Raw genomic sequence first — 21,014 nt, forward strand, 5'->3', positions numbered from 1 at the left:
GGCTTTGAGAAGCACAGTTCTGTGCCCAGGGTGTCACAGCTCAGCAGGGACCTGTATCTATAATCAAGAGTCTTACTTAGTCCGGGGCCAGATGGCACTACTGACCCCATCATGACTTGGCTTCATTTGACTGGCAGGGTGGCCTGGGAAGGCTATGAAACTCTGGGTTATAAGTCCATCATTTGGGAAAGACACTCATGCTGACCTTGTATGAAATTATAGGGCTTTACACAGGAAATGCCGTGACATTCCTATGTATTCTAGTGACTGCAGATGGCTTCCGGTCACCTATACTCTCCCACAGTGGTGACTTATGAAGCTATGTGTATCTGCTGCGCTGTAAGGGGCTCAGTAAAGTTGTGGTGGAGTGGGCACATGAGTGTCACAGCACACATGTGACGGTCAGAGGACAACTCGTGGGAGTCAGTTCTCTCTTTCCATTATGTGAGTCCCTGGGATCAAACCCAGGTCACCAAGCTTGGCGGCAAGTGCCTTTATTCAATGAGCCATCTTGCCAGCCCAGTGAAATGTTTTATAGTATTGTGGATTCTGACGGATTCCTTTGTAGGTGTTTGCAGTTTCTGTCGCCCACCATCCAGCTGGGCTTTACTTTGGAAAGGGACCCACAATGTTCTCTACTCCTCTACCCTGTCCCCTCAACTCCTGTAGCCCCTGTGCTTAGAGAAGCTGACCATATCCTCAGATGTTTGGTGGGTCCTGGCAGTTCTAAGTCACTAGGCATAGCCCATTTCTCTGCCGTAGGAATGGTAGAAGGATAGGCTGGTGACCAAACTAGAAGATGCTTTCTAGGGGGCTTCTGTAGAAGAAGCATCCTGTCTTCTTCTATACGGAGACTCTCAGGTCTCTCCTAGATATAGATTCCAAAGCCCACTGGCTGCCATGAGGCATGCCATATTGATATAGGAGCCACCAAGGGCTGAAGAGGAGAGAACAGAGAGAACCTACTAATTTGGTACCAGTGCTGAGCTGTTGGATCAAGACTCCCTAGAAGCCGATGTTGTCCCAGACATCTTTGAGCCAGCGTTTCATACTTTACAACAACAATGGTATCTTCAAACCTCAAACACAAAAGATAAGAAAGGGATGATGATTCCCAGCAGCATCTGACAGGATATCTTGACTTACTCTAGCATAGAAAACAACTGCAGTAAAACGTTTAGCAACTGTTTAGGTTTGGGGATGAAGATGTAGTTTATGTAGAGTGCTCACTCAGTTACATGCCCGGAACCTGTGTGTGTGTGTGTGTGTGTGTGTGTGTACATGCATGTGCACAGTCATCTGGTATATGTGTGTGTAGGTCAATGACAACTCTGAAGAGTCCACCAAGTGGGTTCCAGGGATCGAACTCAGGTCACCACTCCCTTTACCTGATAAGACATCTTGCCAGCCCCTCTACCTTATTTCCTAAGACAAACTGGAGCTCATCAACGCAGTCAGATTGGCCGGTTAGCAAGCCTTAAGGATCCTACCATCTCTGCCTCCTGAGCACTGAGGTAAGGGGCACCAAGGATGCTGAGAAGAGAACACGGGAGAACACAGGTCCCCATGCTTGCTCAGTAAACACCTTGCTGCTGAGCCACCTCTACAGTCCTTAAAGGCTTTCTAATGAGATTAAAGGTGATCTTTATGAACTTCATTTTTATGCTGAATAATAAAACTTATCATAGTTTCCAGATGACCAAAGCATGAGGATATCATGTGTGGACAGAAGATTCATTTAAAGTGAAGCAGAGATCAACCTTCATTAACAAAGTTTCAGATTTCACACGGCAATCAACCTCTATATGAAAGAGACTTAAAGAGAGGTACAATGCCCTCCTTAACAGTTTGTGTTAAATTTCTTTTTTCTAAAAAGAAATGCAAGTTTCTTTTTAAAATTTAAATGTATTTATTTTCTCTCTCTCCCTCTGAGTGTTATGTGTGTGCTAGTGTTGGCCATGCTACTTGTATGAGGCCAGAGGACAACTATGGGGAGTTGTTTTTCTCTCCTTTCATCATGTGGGTTCCTGGGATCAAAGTCAGGTAGCCAGCCTTGGCAGCAACTGCCTCTACCTGCTGAGCCATCAAACTCGCCCTTTATTGTTATTTTAAATTAGTTTACAAACACGTTTTAAAGGAAGCTTGGTGGTACACACATGTAATCCCACCACTTAAAGGAGAGAGGCAGGAGGATCAGGAGTTGACGGACATCCTTAACGACATAGCAGGTTTGAGGGCACCTGGGCCAAATGATGCCTTGTCTCAACAATTCAAACATAAATATATACTCCAAAATGCCTCAGTCTTCATTTTAATGTGGTAAATCCTGAAAGACATAGCTAGATAATCAAAAGTTTTGGGGAAGAAGGAACTTTCTCCTACACCTTTTTTTTTTTAAGTATAAAGAGATGAACACATCTAAATGTCACTGGCATAGTACAATAATCCTGTCCTTGAATGACACGCTGACTGGGGATGTCTTGCAGCTACTTTCAGATGGTTCCTTGGAAAATAACGTGTATTCCTTTATGCAGAAAGGCATAGATTTGCTGCTGTATTCAGAATAATACACCATTGTACTCTTTTTCTGATATTTTTATGAGTTTCAATGACTGTTTTAGATTTGAAGATGTAATCAGAATAAACAATTTGCTAAGCAAGCATATTAATGTAGAGATGCCTCAGAGGCCAGACACATGGCAACACAAAGCCCTAGAAAAGTAGAGTCAGGTGCTTTCCAAGGTGTTGAACTTCAGAGTACAGGCCATCATGTGTGTCAAGTACAGGAGATGAGATCGAGGGCAATGTGTGGTGGGTTTGGATCATATGGTTATTAACATACAGATCCCTGAACTCCACCCTCAGGTATTTTCATTCAATATTCTAGGGATGGTGTGCTGAGAATTTTCTGTTCTGATCAATTTCCAGGTAAGGTGATATGGGTCCCCAGAGCACACTTGTATAGAACTGGCTTTTAACATCTCTCTCCATGGATTAGGGTTTGCCATGCATTATTTTATGTCCCTCCAGAAGATATGCTAAAGTCCTGACCCCTAACATTTTGAATGTGACCTTAGTTGGAAACACGGTAATGGCAATTACAGAGGGTTAAAACCCAATGTGACTGGTGTCCTTTCTAAGAAGCGGATAGGAGACAGACATGTAAGGAGAAGGTCAGGTGGCAAGAGAGGCAGAGAAAGACAACACTGCTGACAACCCCCGGTGTAGATCCTCCCCTCCTGAGCCTCCAGCTCCACTGCAGCTGGCCCCACCTGCACTAACTTCAGCTTCCTTGGCCCCAGAATTAAGAGAATAAATTTCTCTCAAGTTAGGCTATTTAGCTTGTGTTGCTATGTTATAGCAGCCTCAGGGAACTAATACTGACTCCAAAGAATTCCATGATCAAAACATCAGGATGGCTCAGTTGGTAGAGGAGCTTCCTAACAAATGTAACTACTTGAGATCAATCCCTGGAACCCACATGGTGGACGGCAAAAACTGGACTCTTAAAAGTTGTCCTCTAACACCTATATGTATACATATACATGCTCTCAAAATAAATAAATAAGTAAAGCTATAATAAAAGGTATAAAAGAACCTCTTTGTCAGGAAAAGGGCGACCTAGAGAAAAACACTGCACCCTGAATGAAGGTACATTCATTTTTTTCCCCACTGTTTTTTTTTTAATTTAATTTTTTATTGCATATTTTATTTACATTTCAGATGTTATCTCCTTACCCCATTTCCCCCACCCAGGAACCTCCTATCCTAGCCTCCCTCCTCCTGCTTCTATGAGGATGTGCCCCCAGCCAGCCCCCTACTCCCACCTCCCCACCCTCGAATTCCCCTACACACAGCATCCAGCCTTCATGGGACCAAGGATCTCCTCTCCCACCTATGCCCGACAAGGCCATCCTCCCCTGTGTATACCGCTAGAGCCATGGGTCCCTCCATATGTGCTCCCAGGCTGCTGGTTTAGATCCTGGGAGCTCTGGTTGGTTGGCATTGCTCTCCCCGTGGGACCGCAAACTCTTTCAGCTCCTTCAGTCTTCTCTCTAACTCCTCCATTGGGAACCCCATGATCAGTTCAATGGTTAGATGTGAGCATCTTTCTCTGAATATGTCAGACTCTGGCAGACCTCTAAGGAGACAGCTATATCAGGCTCCTGTCAGCATGCACTTCCTGACATCCACATCAGCGTCTACCTTTGGTGACTGCACATGGGATGGATACCTAAGTGGACAGGTCTCCAGATGGCTTCTCATGAAGGTACATTTTTTAGCAGTGACATTGGGAAAAAAAAGTTTCTTCTGAGACTATAAAAGTTTGCTGAGATCATTAAAGTTTACACCTAAATTTATGTTAGCCAGGTAGTTAAAAATAAAAAGGTTGATGTCAATTGTCTCCTGTTGAGGGGGGTCTAAAGTATAATTTGACAGCTGTTGGTAACCCCCAAGAAAAAAGAGCCACCATTGCACTACCGTGGTTTTCTTGCTGGAGCAGTCACTGGAGTCATGCATTACAGTTGGGTGGGACTGATGAGGGCTCCTCTCCCTCGGCAGCTCGCATGGCACATTCTGATACTCTGAGAGCAGTCCTCAGGGAGAAGACTTCAAGTCAGTTCCAGGTCGATTCCTCCGCCTTCCGTGTCTATAATGTGTGACATCTTTAGCAGTAAGGTCTTACTTTCAAGTCCTGGAGCAGGCAACCAAGGGCAACGAGGACACCATTGTTTTGGGAGTCTCTTAGACTCCCCTGACCGACAACTTGAAGGGACATTTCCCATGTGTGACACTGAAGTGTAGTCTGTGGCTCTTTCGGGGAGCCTATCACTCAAGAATTTACTTTCTAGTGTACAGTACTGTAAGAGTCCCTGGACATACAGCACACGTTCCGGCAGAGTTCACCTCTAATCCAGGCCTTCAAGAATTCCTACGATAAAGCCCTAAGCCACGGGAATGCAGTGAATCAAGCAAACAGATGTGCACACACAATGCACTTTGATTAAGAGACAATGGGAGAAGAGACAGGGAAAATGTTCAAAAATAGCATGGGGAGCAGTGGGAGGGTGATCCCAGTTTGATGCTCAGAACCACACAATGGTAGGAAAGAAGTGACTTTTAAAAGTTGTCTTCTGACCTCCACGTTGGCTCCCCTAACCTCCCAAAGATAAATTAATTTAAAATTTAAAAAAATAGCATTGGAGCCAAGCATGATGGTACACATCTCTAATCCTAGTACTGAGGAGGCTGAAGCAGGAGCATTGACATGAGTTTGATGCCAGCCTAGTCTACAAAGTGAGTTCCAGGCCAGCCTTGGCTAAAGTGAATTCTTACTTCAAAAAACAAGTTTTAGATGCTAGAACTATCAAAATCAGAATATAAAATAAATATGCCAAATATATTTGAAGGAAGAGCTAACACATCAACAAGTTTTATTGCCAGAACAAAATAGGATTTCTAATATATAATAAAAATGTAAAAATTACACCTAAAATCAAGTATTTAGGAGGTGGGGCAAGAGAATGACAAATCCTAGGCTAGCCTGGGCTCCACATTGAGTTCTACAGCAGTCTGAGCTATATGGTAAGACCTTATCAAATAAATAAAGGAAGGAAGAAAGAGGGAAAGAAGGAAGACAGACAGACAGACAGACAGACAGAACCCAGCAATGTGGGCTGCTGTGATGGGTCAGCAGATAAAGGTGCTTGCCTCCATGCCTGATGCCCTGTCCTCTATCCCTGGTGGGAGGAAAGAACCCACTCCCAGAGCTGTCCCCTAACCTCCTCACACAAAGATGTACACACAAAGAAATAGATGTAATTTTAAAAATTAAATGATAGTTTGCTAATAATAGATAACATGAATGAATATATTATATTTTATTTAGTGCCGCTAGTGAGACTGTCCTTAGATTGCTAAGTGGCAAAGTGTACAGGTTAATTTTACCATTAAGCCTTCATTGTCTTTCTGTAAGATTGATTTCTTTTTGAACCAGTGAGCAGAACCTGCCAGGAAGGCCACTGGGGCCACATGCTTTTTTTATGGGAATATTTTAAATGGTTGATTAATTCCTTCTCCCCTTATTTGCTTTTCTCTTTTCTCCTTTGTTTCTTTGGTTTCTTTCTCTCTGTCTTTCTTTCTTAAAATAAGGTCTCACTCTTATTTTGAAAGGTTTTTTGTTTTGTTTTGTTTTTCATTGATTGATTGATTGATTTACCTGACATTCCAATTGCAGCCCCCTCTGTCTTCTCCCAGTCCCCTCCCTCCTCCACCCTGGGTACCAACTCGCCTTCTCTGTAGGGACTGGACCTAGGTTCCCTACACACCTACATATCTGGAGCTCAGTCTTCATGCAGATCCCCCAATAATTGGAGCAATTAGGGCTGTGTTTGACTTAGACTCTGTTGCCTGCTGTTGGACCTCCTTCCACTAGCTGGGCTACCTTGTCTGGCCTCAGTGGAAGAGGATTCACTCAGTTCTGATGTGACTTAAGACCTCACCCTTCAGACAAGGCTGTCTTGGAACATATTTTGTAGCCAAGGCTAGCCTTGAACTCATGCCTCGTCTCCCTGAGTGCTGGAATTACAGATATAAGCACTCTGACTGGCTTGATTCAATGTCTTTAAAGGAATCTCTACACTCTCTTCTTAGGTCAGTATTTTTTAGGACTTATTCCTTGGAGTCTTTTTCTAAATGTGTTGTAATTATCAATACTGCCCCTGTATCTTCTCCCTCACGTGTGCCTAGCATTCTCGTTAGATCTATGTTGGATGTTCTTACTCTGTCTTCCATACACCTTCCTTTCTTCCATCTTGTTCCCTTACTAGCTATATCGCAGATGAATTTGTGCTTGTGTGTCTCCTCGGCCATATCTATTGAGCAGCTGGACACACCTGTTAATTTCTGCTTGGTGTCCAAGTATCTTAAAGTGGTCATTTTAGAAAAGCATGCAGCAAGAACAGCACGGGAAAATCCAGAAACATTCCTTCTTAAATCAGAAACAAAGCAAGCATGTCTGTCTTCCCTGCTTTTAGTCTCAGGCACTGAGGGACCAACCGATGCTGTGAGGGGAGGGAAACGAGTCATGACTGGAAAGACAGGCATTGTATTACCCTCAGAAAACACGGATGGGTGAGAACCCTCAAGAATCTAGTATTTATCAAAGCTGTATTGCCTAATAATCATGTTGCAACATAACAAGTTCTCTAAGACACTAAATACTGGCACTGACAAACACCGAACATCCGAGAGTAAACCAAACAAATGCCTTGCATGGGATTCACAGTACAAATGATGAAATTAGCCAGGCATGGTGAGTCACACCTGTGACTCAGGAAGGAAGCTGAGGCAGGAGCATAATTCCAGGCTGTGAATTGAAGGGTAACTTTAATTACACAGTGAGTTCTAGGCCAGCTTGGTCTATCGTGTGAGAATTTGTTTCAAAAATAAAGTAACATGTTACTGAAAGTCATTAAAGATGAACTAAACAGGGACTGACGAGGATTATGAGCTTATGCCAAGGACCAGAGTGTGGTCGCCAGCGTCCTTGTTAAATGGCTCACAAACTCCTGTAACTCTAGCTCCAGGACATCTAGTGCCCTCTTCTGGACTCTGTGAGCACTCATACTCTGTACACTACACTATACTACACTACGCTATAGCACACTACACTACACTACAGTACAATACACTATACTCCAGTACACTGTACTATACTATACTACACTACAGTACACTATAATACCTTATAGTATACTATAGTCCACTACACTGCACTACACTACAGTATACCCTATTTTAAAACAATGAATAATTCTGAGGCAAAAGAAAACTTAAGCCAGGCGGTGGTGGCGCACGCCTTTAATTCCAGCACTTGGGAGGTAGAGGCAGGCGGATTTCTGAGTTCGAGAGTTCGAGGCTAGCCTGGTCTACAGAGTGAGTTCCAGGACAGCCAGGGCTACACAGAGAAACCCTGTCTCAAAAAACCAAAAAAAAAAAAAAAAGAAAACTTAAATATCAGCTTTTCATTATTCTACATACACATACATACACACACACATACACACACACACATATACAAACACACGCACGAGCACACACTAAGACATTCCTGAAGAAGAGAAAGGTGAAAAACTGTCATGCCACATCTCAGGCTTTTCATAAGCTTTGGTAATTAAAAGTATGGTGCTGGTGTAAATCTAGCAAAGTATTCACTGATAGAGCAGAGCCCAGAAACACCCACACACTGGGGAAACCAGTTTATGGTAGACTGGACACTGCAGAAGTGCAGAGAAAGGACTATCCTTTAGTACATGCTACTGGGCTGGCTGGTGTTCTATATGGGGAAGAAGCAGGCACCTGCTTGCTATGATACATAAACCCAGCTCAGAGTGGATCAGAAGACGACATGTGAATAGAAAAACCATTAAACTGCCAGAAACAATGCAGTAGGCCCAGTAGTTCAGGGGGAGAAAGCCTCATAGGCAAGGGACTGGGGGAGTGTCTGGGAGGTTAAGAACACATGCTGCTCTTGCAAAGGACCTGGGTTCAGTTCCCAGAGTCCTCACTGGAGGGCTCACATCTGGAAATTCTCATTCCAGGGAATCTTATATTTTCTTCTGGCTTCCAAGGGCACCTCTGAGCACATGGTTTCTCTGAGCACTCAGACACACACACATATACATGGAATAAATAAATATTTAACAGCGTTATGAATCAAAAAAGTTGATAAATCTATGACATGAATACCAGGAAATTCTGCACATCAAAATATCAAAGAAAACAGGACAACAAGCAAAGATAGAGAGGAGGCATTTGTAACACATAAATGCCAGCAGAATTGCATGCAGGACATTTAAAGAACTCCTTCAGAAAAGGAAAAAGCGAGGGTGGGGGGTGGGGAGGTGGGGGAATTGGCTAAATTTGAACAGGCACTTTACAGGAGAGAGAAGGCAAACAGCCCATAAACACACAGTCTTAACCAAGGGTAAGGAAGGCATTCTTGTCAGAATGACTGACCAGCTCAGTCTTGTTTATGAAATAAAAAAGGGGGAGAGGCGGAGAGCTTTTGGGGCTGCTTAGCAAGAATCTGACATTGGCCAAGGACAAGGAAGTGGGATTCAGACAGGAATCTGACATTAGGCTAGAACAAAGAAGTAATTTCAGGCAGGAATCTAAATCTTAGGCTAGAACAAAGAAGTAATTTTAGGCAGAAATCTAAATTTTAGGCTAGAAGGAAGTAGGCTTCAGATGTGAAAATTACTTTGGGCTAGGACAGGGAAGTAGGCTCAGATATTTTGGTCATCCTGATAAGCCCTTAGAAACCATGATCACAGAAGATCATGGGACTTTGTTTATTGCTTTGCTTGTTCTTTGACTATTTGTGTTTATTGTCTTGCTTGTTCCTTGACTATTTGCATCTATTGTATTGCTAATATCCCAACCTAGAACTGACCTTAATACTTGCATGTAATTAAAATGGTATAAAAGCAAAAAGGAGGAGGGGGGATTAAATAGGGGATTTCTGGGAAGGGGAAATGGGGAAAGGGGATGACATATGAAATGTAAACAAATAAAATATCCAAGAAAAAAAAAAGAAAAACAAAAGAAAAAAATAACTCAGTCATAGTAAGGGTTCAGAGAAATAGAAAACAAGCCATAAGGAGGTTGATAAATATTCACTTTGCAATAATGAAGACGGGAGTTCCATGCCCAGAACCCATGTTTAAAAAGCTAGACATGGTGCCACATGCTTGTAAACCCAGTGCTGGAGCTCACGGGACAGCCAGCCTAGCCTGCGTGGCAAACTCTGTGCCAGTGAGAAATCCTGTCTCAAGAAACGGGGGAGTCAGGGCTGAAAAATGATTAAACAGTTAAGAATACTTGCTGGTCTTGCAAAAGGCTCCAGGTTAATTCTCCAGCACCAAGGGACCTGGCAAGCTCTTCTGGTCTCCTCAGGCACTGGGCACAAACATGGCTTTCAGCACATGGACCTTAGGAGATACTAAAGAACCAAACTCCCAACCTTTCTCTACAATTCATTCATTCATCACTTGGCTGACTTACTTATCAATTTGGTGTCTATTATTGATCATTTCCTCCACACTGGGCCCTACGCTGGATACCACAGACATAAACATGAACGATTTATAATTCTATCTTTGAGAAACTGATGGAGTCACTTAGTCAGTGAATGGAACCCGGGGCTTGACTGCCTGGGGTCTTTTCCTTTGTTACCTAAACACTCAGCTATGGGGCTGGAGAGATGGCTCAGTGGTTAAGAGCACTGGCTACTCATCTAAAGGTTCTGAGGTTGAGTCCCAGCAAACACATGGTGGTTCATAACCATCTGAAATGGAATCCGATTCCCTTTTCTGGTATACATGAAAACAGAGCACTTGAATTCACTTAACAAATAAATAAATAAATCTTTTTTAAAAACCCTCAGTTATGCCTTTTAAGAGGTATGTCGATATTATGTATGTATGTATATATGTATATATGTATGTATATATGTATGTATATATGTGTATATATATATATATATTCTCATAGTTTTAGAAGCTTTGTTTGTTACTTTTGGTTTTTGAAACATGGTTTCACTACTCCAGACTAACTTGGAATTTACTATGTAACTCAAACTGGCTTCAAACACATGGGAATACTCCTGCCTCAGCCTCCTGAGTGCTGAGATTACAGCTATGAATGACCCTGCCTGGCTTATAATTTCTTTTAATTTTCTAATTCCCTTTTATTAAGGAAAAGTTTTCAGGCTCTTCCCACCCCACCACACCCCAGTATTTCCAGAAACAGAAAACAAATATTTCATTTTAGGTCATGTCACACTATTTAGGTTGGCCTGGAACTTGACGTGTAGGCCAAGCTGGCCTTAAACTTACAGAGATCAACCTGCCTCTGCCTCCCAAGTCCTAGTATTAAAGGTCCGTGCCACTCAGCCTGGCTACATTCTTGACCACTTTAAATAAATCATTAGAGGGGCAGGGACTGACCTGGGAAAGCTGTGGAGAGCTTTCCTGAATTGTTTCTGCTTATTTGTTTTGCATGGTGGTTCTGGAGAACAAACCCGGGGCATTGCTCACTGCCTGCAAGCCACATCCAGTGGTTCAAGTGAACAATAAGAAGCAGCCTAGGGTATGCTCAGATGCTGCTGGACTTTGCAACCTTCTCAGGAGAGACACATGGACTAGTGGTTCTATGTTTCATATGCTCATGAGAACAAGTCCTAGTGTGGTCTGTGTTCCTTCCTCTTTTCTCCTCCTCCTCCTCCTCCTCCTCCTCCTCCTCCTCCTCCTCCTTCTTCTTCTTCTTCTCCTCCTCCTCCTCCTTCTTCCTCCTTCTCCTCCTCCTCCTTCTCCTCTTCCTCCTCTTTTTCTTTTCTTTTTGTTTGTTTGTTTGTTTTTTAAAGATGGGGTTTCTATGGGTGCCCTTGGCTGTCCTGGAACTTCTTCTGTAGACCAGGTTGGCCTACTTCAGTTCCAGTACTGGGACTGAAGGCATGTGGCACCACTGCCACCGCCATCGCCGGACTCAGTGAGTTCTTAGTTTTACCCCAAGATCAATAAGTCCTGTTGTACCAGCTTCTTTTTCTAGTTAGGTCCCATTCATTCTCCTCTGAGTGGTATGTGTAACTTGGCCAGCCTGATATCCTGTATGTCAGGCATGTGTCCCTTCTCAGCACACAGGCAGGGTTAGGAGACAAAGAGGGCCAGCTTAGCCGTAGTGGCACCCAAACTGCTATCTTCATGTCCTAGAGGACATGGGGCCTTGGAGTCATTAGGGCCTCTCAGGTGATGCTGGCTATCATCTTTCAGGTGACCTCTCAGGTTTCATCTCTCAGATAGGAAGTGGGGGCCTCCAACTCTGGACTCTAGCAGTGAGAAAGATAAGTGTGGAGACTAGAACCCACAGCTGTCTTCCAAGCTAGCACTTTTCCTCTACCAGTGTGACTGAAGAATCACCCAGTTTCTATAGTGTCCCACACAGCTGCACTAGGAAATACGTCCCCAAAGAACCTGAACCCTCTATTAGCTGGGTTATTTTTCTGCATTCCAGACTTTAAGAGCAAAGGATGTCAGGCTTCTGTTTGAGGATTCAGTCTCTTTCCATTTGTTTTGCACCAGTAAGGGGAACAGCTTGAGGACAGCCCACAGGCATTTCTTCCGATCTCCTCCCTTTTACAACCCTGACCCAGAATGAATGCTGCCATACTCCAGATCTTCCTCCTGGGACCCAGCCAGACTTCAGCTTCACTTTGTACTTTGCTAAAGCTAATGATTTTGGTTTGCTTTAATTTGTAAAGGGTTTACCACATCTTAAGCATGTGTGTGCCACACTAAGGTAAGAGAACAACCTTCAGGAGTACCTCTCTCTTTCCACCATGGGTTCCAGGATTGAAGTCAGGTTGTGAGGCCCAGCAGGAAGTTCCCTTACCTGCTGAGCCATCTTACCAGCCCCTATTTTTTTTTTTTTATTAGATTTTGTTTTGTGTGACTATATAGACATAGGTAATGGCTCATGTGTGGCGATCAGAGGACAACTTTTGGGACTTGACTCTCTCCTTCCACCACCATGTGGGTCTTGGAAATCAAATTCAAGTTATCAGTCTTGGGGGTGAGCCCCATTTTACTAAGTGAGTCATCGTACTGACCCCTTGTTTTGTTTTGAGATAGAGTTTCTTGTGTTCTAGGCTGGTCTTAAATGTGACAAGGATATTCTTCAACTCCTGACTCCTGTCTCCATCTTCTCAGTACTGGGTTTACTGGGATGCCACACCATGTTTCTGAGATGCAGAGCTTAGTGTATGCTAGGCAGGGACTCTTAAAAAAAATGACGTGTCCCAAGCCCCAGAAACTAACACTAAACAAATGAATCTGCAAAGGGGCTTGTGGTAGTCTGAATACACTTGGCCCAGGGAGTGGCACTATTTGGAGGTGTAGCCTTGTTGGAGGAAATGTGTCACTGTGGGCGTGGGCTTTAAATCCTTCCTCCTAAACATGTGGAAGTCAGTATTCTGCTAGCAGCCCTCAGATGAAGCTGTAGAACTCTCAGCTCCTCCTGCACCATGCCTGCCTGGATGCTGCCATGTTCCTTCCTTGATGATAATGGATTGGACCTCTGAACAGGTAAGCCAGCCTCAATTAAATGCTGCCCTTTGTAAGACTTGCCTTGGTCATGGTGTCTGTTCACAGCAGTAAAACCCTAATTAAGACAGGGCTGTAGGTGTAGCCAGTGGTAGGGCCCTTGTCTATCCTTGTCTATCCTTGCCGAGCCCTTGTCTGTCCTTGTCTATCCTTGCCTAGCCCTTGCCCAGCATATCCAAGACCGTGAGTTCCATCCTCAGCATAGCAGAGAAAGGAAGTGATCCCAGAAACAGTGCAAGGTAGAAATAACTCTTTTTTTTTTCCAGTATACCCATTAGATATTCACAAATTTTCACTGAATGAAGATTCTCTCTTTCTCCCGTAGTGAGGAGTGACTTTGGTCTTGTAACCACACACTGGGTGGGAGGCCCTGGGTCCATTCTGCCAACATTTGGACCTTGGCCAAAATTCTGCCAGAGACAATGAGTACTTGCTTCTTGGGATACTTCAAAAGGGCAGATTCTCCTGAGTCACAGAGCAGCCTCTGTGTTCCACCCCATCAGTTCACTCATGAGCATCGTCTCCCAGTGTGAAATTCATTCATGGTTAGGCCTTGAGTTATTTGTAAAGAAAACTACATATTTGAAAAGGGACAAGAGCTGTGGATTGGCTCAGTTAGTACAGTGCTTGCCTAGCATGCACAGAGTTTGAGTCCAGCCCCGGCACACAAGGCCCTATTTAAGGACAAATAAAGAGGCAAACAGGCAAATTCTAAGTGATTCCTATATGCATGAAGACACCAAGCAGGTTCAATCTAACAAGGTCCACCTTGCTGCTACACTGACTCTGGTTATTTCTCCCTAGTTGAGCCCAGGGAGTCAGGGGGAACATGGGCAGCCAGAAAGAAGTTTGTCACACCAATGCTCATTTATTATGCCCACTGGGCACAAGCTGCCCTGATGCCCAGAGACTCCCATCATCGCAGACAGCACTGACCAGGTTCCTTCCTTGTATCCAGTGCCTCTGGGTTCCTTCAACAAAATCAATGATTGCTGAGTGGGCTTAGATGCCAGGTACTTAATTTAAAGCAGGAGGTGGGAGATTGAAACGGAGGAGAGGCAGGAGCTGCTGTCTTTGGAGGGGGCAAGGAGCTGTGGAGGAAATCAGCCCTCTCAATGGCCAGCGGCAGAAAGGACATCAGTAGCATCAGCTTGTCCCAGTTGGATGACTGGGACCATAAAGACAGGAAGACACTCCCTCTCCATCCTCAAACACAGCAATCGGTCTTCCTTAAATATTCTTTGATGTAGTTACAAAACTTTTAAAAGATTGCTCACAGGAAGGAAACAGAATTTATGAACAAAATCGTAGCACAAGCTCAGACCAGAAGGCTAAGGGAGCCTTAAAGGGATACCCTCAACATAACCATCAGGGATCCTTGACTATAGAGCCACCCGTCTGCACATCCTGAACTCATTTTCTTCACCTGGTGTTTTGACCTTGGCCAAGGTGCATTCCCTCTGCCGTTCTATAGATGAGGGTGGAAGGCTGGATTAGTGATTTTTATTAGCAATAAACCTGTATGTTGTCCAAATTTTGTTTCATCTACAACCTCAAAGTATAAAATAAGAGGAAGCTGTTTGTCCTCTTGCAGTGTGTACATTCTTTTGCAGTGTGCCCCGAGGATCAGCGGGAATCACCATTGATTTTGTGTCCTCCATGGTGCTTGGGAATCCACATGTCACATATTAGTGAAATCTCTGCAACAGTAATGTGCAGTTAATTTGCCTGAGAACTGAGATCTGTTGTAATCAGGGCTATGAACAAAGATCTGCTGGCAAGAGGCAGAATTGGATTTGAACCATTTATTTTCTTGACTCCAAACACAATATCCCAGCCCCACACCTTGGCACTGCACTGTAAATTGTCCCTTTACCTTTGTAGAATATGGAACTGAATCAACACACACATATAAGTAATACTCTTAAAGACTATAACTCCCCTCATGAGATTTCTGTCTGTGGCAAAGATGTAGCTGGATTTTTGCTTATTTATACCACCTGATACTATATAACAAGTATTGTCAATTTGAAATAAAAATGTGATTAAAACTGGTGTTAATAACTCATGTTGGGTTTATGTTGTGAATTAGGCACAGGGCTGGAAGAATCCTTGACCTTTTCAAGGTGCTTCAAATCCCGCCAACCTTCGGTGTCAGGGGGTGGCTGTAGACCCGAGGAGCAATTCTCATGGTCATTTAAGTCATCCGAAGTCTTAGTTCTTCAAGGTGTGGTTGCTTCAGAAGGTAATAACACACTGTTGCAACCCCTCCCAACATCCCACATCTTTCCTACACCCCCTTCAGTTGCCTCCTATGTTGGGGATGATAAGAAAACCAGCATGGTTGTATGATCCTGGTTAAGGACCTATTGAGAAAGCCCACCAAGCAAGCAAGTGCTCTATCGCCCCACCCTGAGGTCCTCCAGGCATCACTAGCAAATCCAAAGATCTCAGGACCCCTTCAGGAAAGAAACTGACACCGCAGAGCAGACAAGCTTTAGTCAGGCATGAGGCGTGGCAAGGCATGCCAGTAGCTTCCCTGTTATTGACGCCAGCCGTACCACAGAAATCGAAATGTTTCACATGCCACCTGAAGGTACAGAACAAACCCCCAGCAGCTGACAAGAGCTGTTAGAGAGACCTTTGTGCAGTAACTTGATGGACTTTGGGAGAATTATGCCTGGGAGACAATAGCCAAGACTTTAAAGACAGCTATCCTGGACAGTCAAGAAGAGGAGAAAAGAGGTGTGTGTGCACTGCACTGTCAAAGGGAGTTAATAGCCCCTCTTTCTTAGACAAAGAAAATGCTGGGCACGTGGTCCTCACCCAAGCCTCCCCAGATCCATTTCAGTCCCAGGTCCCCTGAGCAGGTGCTAAATCAACCGTGCAGATCCAGGTAGGAAAGGTGAGAGGAGAGAACCTTGAAAATAAAACAAAAGTCCCCACCACACATCCCCCAAAGACTTCATACAGGCCTCACCCCAGATGACTCTGCTCTCCTGCACCGCTGGGAGGTGTCACTGCCACCGCCCTTGGGGGGGGGGAGGGAGTGTTGTCTGTCACTTGGAAATTTCCCCGTGCATTCCTAGAGATGCCTGCCCCTGTCTCTCAAACCCCTGCAAAGGAGAGCAGGCACGAGGGACGAAGACATCTATTCCAAGATGCATAGTAATCTATTTACCACCTGCCTTTGCCTCTGTCTATTTGGGAAACCTAAAAAGGAGTATTTTCCCTACTCCACTGTGTGCCCCACCTCCATCTGGCTTGTGGTCTCCGCGATGACCCCTTGAGGCAGCGCCCCTCGCTTGTCTGGACTGTATGTCATCCGACAAAGCGCGGTGGCAGGCAAGCCCAAGGCATTTTCTTCCAAAGGAGAGACACGCGCGGGGCACCCACTCGGGGCCTCTGCAAGTCCGCCCCACCCGGAATGGAACAAAGCAAGAGAGACAAGGCGAGACGCATCGCTCAGCCCCGGTGACTTCACCAGCGTGCGGGGACCCACGCCCGGTTCCCCCTGCAAGGCGCCGCCTGCGCCCGCGGCTACCCATGGGTCAGTAGCGCCGCGCGTCCTACGCCGCCTCGCGCTGCCCGCGTCCCCAGGCAGCTACTGTACCTGCTAAATTTAGCGACCGCCGAGTATTAATAGCTCTCGCGACCCGGGGCTGGTGGTTCGCAGGGGCGCTCGGCCCTAAGGGGACGTAGGGATCGGGAGGGAAGGGAAGAAGGGACACAGGAGAAGAGGTCACTTACACCACCAGCCTGGAGATGATCCACGACACCATGGCGGGCGGGCGGGCACGGCCCGGATTGCTGGGCTGCGGGCGGTGCTGCGCTCCCGACGCGTCTGTCTGTCCGCGCACCGCCGCCGCCGCCAGACTAAGCGCACCCGCCCGGCCCGGCCCCGCGCTCGCGCGTCGGCGCAGCCGCGGCACGTTCCGCCCGCTGCCCCAGCCCCCCGGGGCTCCGCGGGCCCACGGCGATTGGGCGGCTAGCGGTGAGGGCACCCGCGCGACCCGCCCCTGCTCAGATCGTCCCAGCCCCAGGGCTGCATCCAGGGCGGGTCCTCCTCCGCCCTCCTTGTGAAACCGTGTGGTGCGGTGGCTCAGTGGGCTGGGCCTCGGAACCCCCAGAGAGAGGCTGTTTTCACCTTCATTATTACGGTGGGGAAACTGAGGTCTGAATCTGGACTTTGAAATCCTGCCTACACCTGTCTGGACGAGGTTCTGTCATTCTTCACTTAGATAATACGCTAGCCTCGGGAGAAACCTGAAGTCTTCAACTGTCACTCTATAAGTCTTCATTTCAGCATCTCAGCAAGTGTCTGCCTACTGACAGCTCTAGTGTCCCTACACGATCCCCTCTCTGACTGCAACCCCGTCACCGTTCACCACGTGTCCCTTCAGTTCTTTTTACTGCAGATTCATTCTCTCTCTCTCTCTCTCTCTCTCTCTCTCTCTCACACACACACACACACACACACACACACACACGAACTATCACACACGTCAGAGATCAACATGCAGGAGTCAGTTCAATGCAGGTGTCCCGGTGACAAGCAGCAGGGGAGCTGTCTCACAGACTGGCACCTTGGACATTCCCTGTCCATACAGGTACTTCTGTCTTTCATCCTCAAGCCTCAGCTAATGGGCTACAAGAGCTGAACAGCATACATCATGGCCCAGCAGTATTAACAGAGCCATGTGGTATCTTGGGCAAAATGGAAACTGCATTCAGTATCAACACATTAATGCATTTACTTATTGCATCACGTAGGATTTGTCTTGATCACGGAATTTTATGGCATCCCTTTAAATTTTGCAGCCCGGCTGAGAGACTTGCTTTGCTCACCCTGAGGGTGGACCTGCACCAACTTCAATAGCACTTGAAAGCCTTTGTCCTTTATCCCTGGACTCTGCTGCTCCCTCCCTCCAGTAGTTTAGGTCCCAATGACTTGCTCTTCGTTGCGGATACTCAGTTGTGTACAATTCAGTGCCCAGTATGAGGAATTCTGTGGAGACTTAGTTTGTAGCTTTTCTAAAGGAGCCCTGCTCAATATGGTTTCTTGCAGAGGAAAAGGTAACTTTGGACCTTGGCTGAAAGACACTGAAAATGTGATAGAATATAGATGGTGGCATGCACCTATGCCTCCGATTCTTGAGAGGTAGAAACAGGAACCTGGCTAGTATCCTAAGAGCAGTCTCAACCACCTCACTCCAAACTCAGGCATGGTAGTTGACCCTGTAACACTCACCCTAGGAGGAGGAGACAGAAAGATGAGTTCAAAGCCATTCTTGGCTACTTAGGGAGTTCAAGGCCAGTCTGGATTACATGATTCAGTCTGTCTCTGTCTGTCTTCTCTATGTATGTATGTATGTATGTATGTATGTATGTATGTATGTATGAATACTTTCTGACAATTAAGGGGCTATGAGAGAGCTGCCTTCTCTGATGTCTCTTTGTCTCTATGTCTTCTTTGTCACAAAGAACCCCAAAAATACCTGTAATATAGAGGGGGTTAGTGTAGTGTTGAAGCCGTTTGGAGGTTGGTCATTTTGTTTTTGGGCAGCTATGAACCTCATACCCCAAACCACTTCCCTTACAGAACCCCCACACTGAAGGCCACTATACACCTATGTATGAGACTACCAGAGTTGCTTCTGCGTTCCGGTGCCCACTGAAGTTACTCAGATTAGGAAATCATAAAGCTGCCTGGCCTTGCCTTCCTTCAGGAATATTTGTTATGGCTTCCTCTTTCCCGCTGCCTTGTGGCAAGCTCAGCTGTTTTCCTTGAGCTGCCTATATGGCCTGTGCTCTCTCCAGGGATGAAAGCACATAGAATAATCTGAATTCTTTTCAAGCTGTGTCTTAATTGTCTGGCCTCACCATACTTACTAGAGATCATAAAATTAAACAGAGAAAAGCTTGGAAAGCTTACTAGGCAGTGAAAATCCTTAAGGCCAAGCCAGGCATGGTGACACATGGCATGGTGACACATGGCTGTAGACCCGAACTTGAGAGGTTGAGGAAGAGGCATGATCATGAGTCTGAGGCCAGCCTAGATTACAAATGTGAGATTGTAGCTCACAAAACAAACCACCACAGACGAGCGTGGTACAGCAGTGCACATCTGTAATAGTAATAACAACAGTAAAATGAACAAAAATTTAAAGACACAGAAAGGGCTGTGTGAAGTTCAGTCACAGAGGTACCTGCCTTGCAAGCACAGCTCTTGAGTTTGATCCCTAGAAGCCAGGTTACAAATAAAAACTTGTAATCCAGAGACTGAGGCAAGAGAAGAGATCCCTGGGGCTTGCTGGCCAACCAGAGCCTAGACACTTGGTGTGCTCTGGGCCAGTGAGAGGTCCTGTGTCCTAAACACCAAATGATGCCCAAAAAAGACACCAGAGGCTTAACTTGATTTACAACACACACACACACACACACACACACATGTCATACACACACACCATACATACACACACTATATACATACACACCACACACACATCATACACACACACACCATACACACACACATATATCATACACATACAACACACACACACCATACACATACACATATATCATACACATACAACACACACACATACCACACACACACACCATACACACTCACACCACACACATACCATACACATACAACACACACAGCATACACCATACACATATACACACACATACCATACGTATTCCAAAACCACAGCAAGACAATCAAGCAAGGGGGATCTTCTGAGTTCTCCTCACATGTTCTTCCACCACACACACTAATGAGATCAGGAGACCTCATTAGGAGGTCCTTGAAGGATGGAGGGATGGAATAATACAGCTCATCAGGGCTTTGGTAGCACAGGCCTATAATTCCAGCTGTTGTAGAGGCTGAGAAAGGAGGCTTGCAAGGTTGAGGCCTGCTTGGACTACAGACAGAATTCAAGGCCAGCCTGTTCTACTTAGTGAGATCCGTAGTAAAACAACAACAAACTCGGAGGAGAGACTGGGATAGCTCAGTATCAGGCTTGCTTAGTATGTGCAAGACCTGGAGTTCAATCCTCAATATTGGAAAAAAAAAGTTTGCAATTTCAAAAACTTTGGTTTGAGGAAGTATCCTGAGCTGGGAGACAATGGAGAGCTGCCCTATGCTATTTCCTGCTTGGGCATGCGCAATGGGTAAGCTTTGTGAGTAAATGGAAAACACAGGTTTGATTATTGTGCTCCATTGGACATTTCTGGAGGAATGGGCTAGAAAATTAGTGAGACCACCCAGGTTTTCTTTAACAGTCAGGAGGTCTTGTTCCATAGAGCAAGGCTGAGCGATAAGCAGGAGGAGAACCCGAGACAGGAAGAAAGTTACTTTGTTGCATTCCATTTCTCTGAGTAAAAATGTTGCATGTACTGCATCTCTCCATCCGGGACCCTCCGGTTCGTCCTTGGCCACGGCCCTGGAAAACGCTGAGACCAGGCAAGAGTTCATTGTTTAGACAATGGGGCTCTCACGCCACTATCAGTTGGCTCGCTTTGAGTTTCTTTTCTCCTGAAGGGCTGTGTAGTGCGTGATTTCTGCTGCTGCTTCTTCCACCTTCTGACAGCCTCCTGCTTTGTATTTGAATGACCCTCTCACATCCTGACCTGAGAAATTGCAATTCTTCTTATGTCTTTACTACCTTAATTGGTTTGTGGATGATTACCAGACATAAGCTGGGTCCAACATTTCTCCCTACTACTTTTTTTTTTATTGAAAACAGAAAGAATATACTTCTACATTTGCCAGTGAACTAGTTCCCAGAATAAAAAGGCACGCATATGTTAAAGCGTCTTGCAAGGCTGGCTGACTTT

General features: G+C 45.4%; 1 protein-coding gene across 1 annotated transcript in view; it reads right to left on the reverse strand.

Annotated features, from left to right (window-relative positions):
* Positions 1-17,224, reverse strand: part of Reep1 (receptor accessory protein 1) — a 104,566-nt gene extending 87,342 nt beyond the window's left edge. The window contains exon 1 of the mRNA XM_028762385.1: positions 16,914-17,224. Coding sequence (XP_028618218.1) covers positions 16,914-16,945 — 32 coding nt within the window. The 5' untranslated portion in view covers positions 16,946-17,224. The remainder of the gene's footprint in view (positions 1-16,913) is intronic.
* Between the last annotated feature and the right edge of the window lie 3,790 nt (positions 17,225-21,014).

Source organism: Grammomys surdaster, unplaced genomic scaffold (genome assembly GCF_004785775.1).
Source record: "Grammomys surdaster isolate TR1022 unplaced genomic scaffold, NIH_TR_1.0 133, whole genome shotgun sequence".
Lineage (NCBI taxonomy): Eukaryota > Metazoa > Chordata > Mammalia > Rodentia > Muridae > Grammomys > Grammomys surdaster.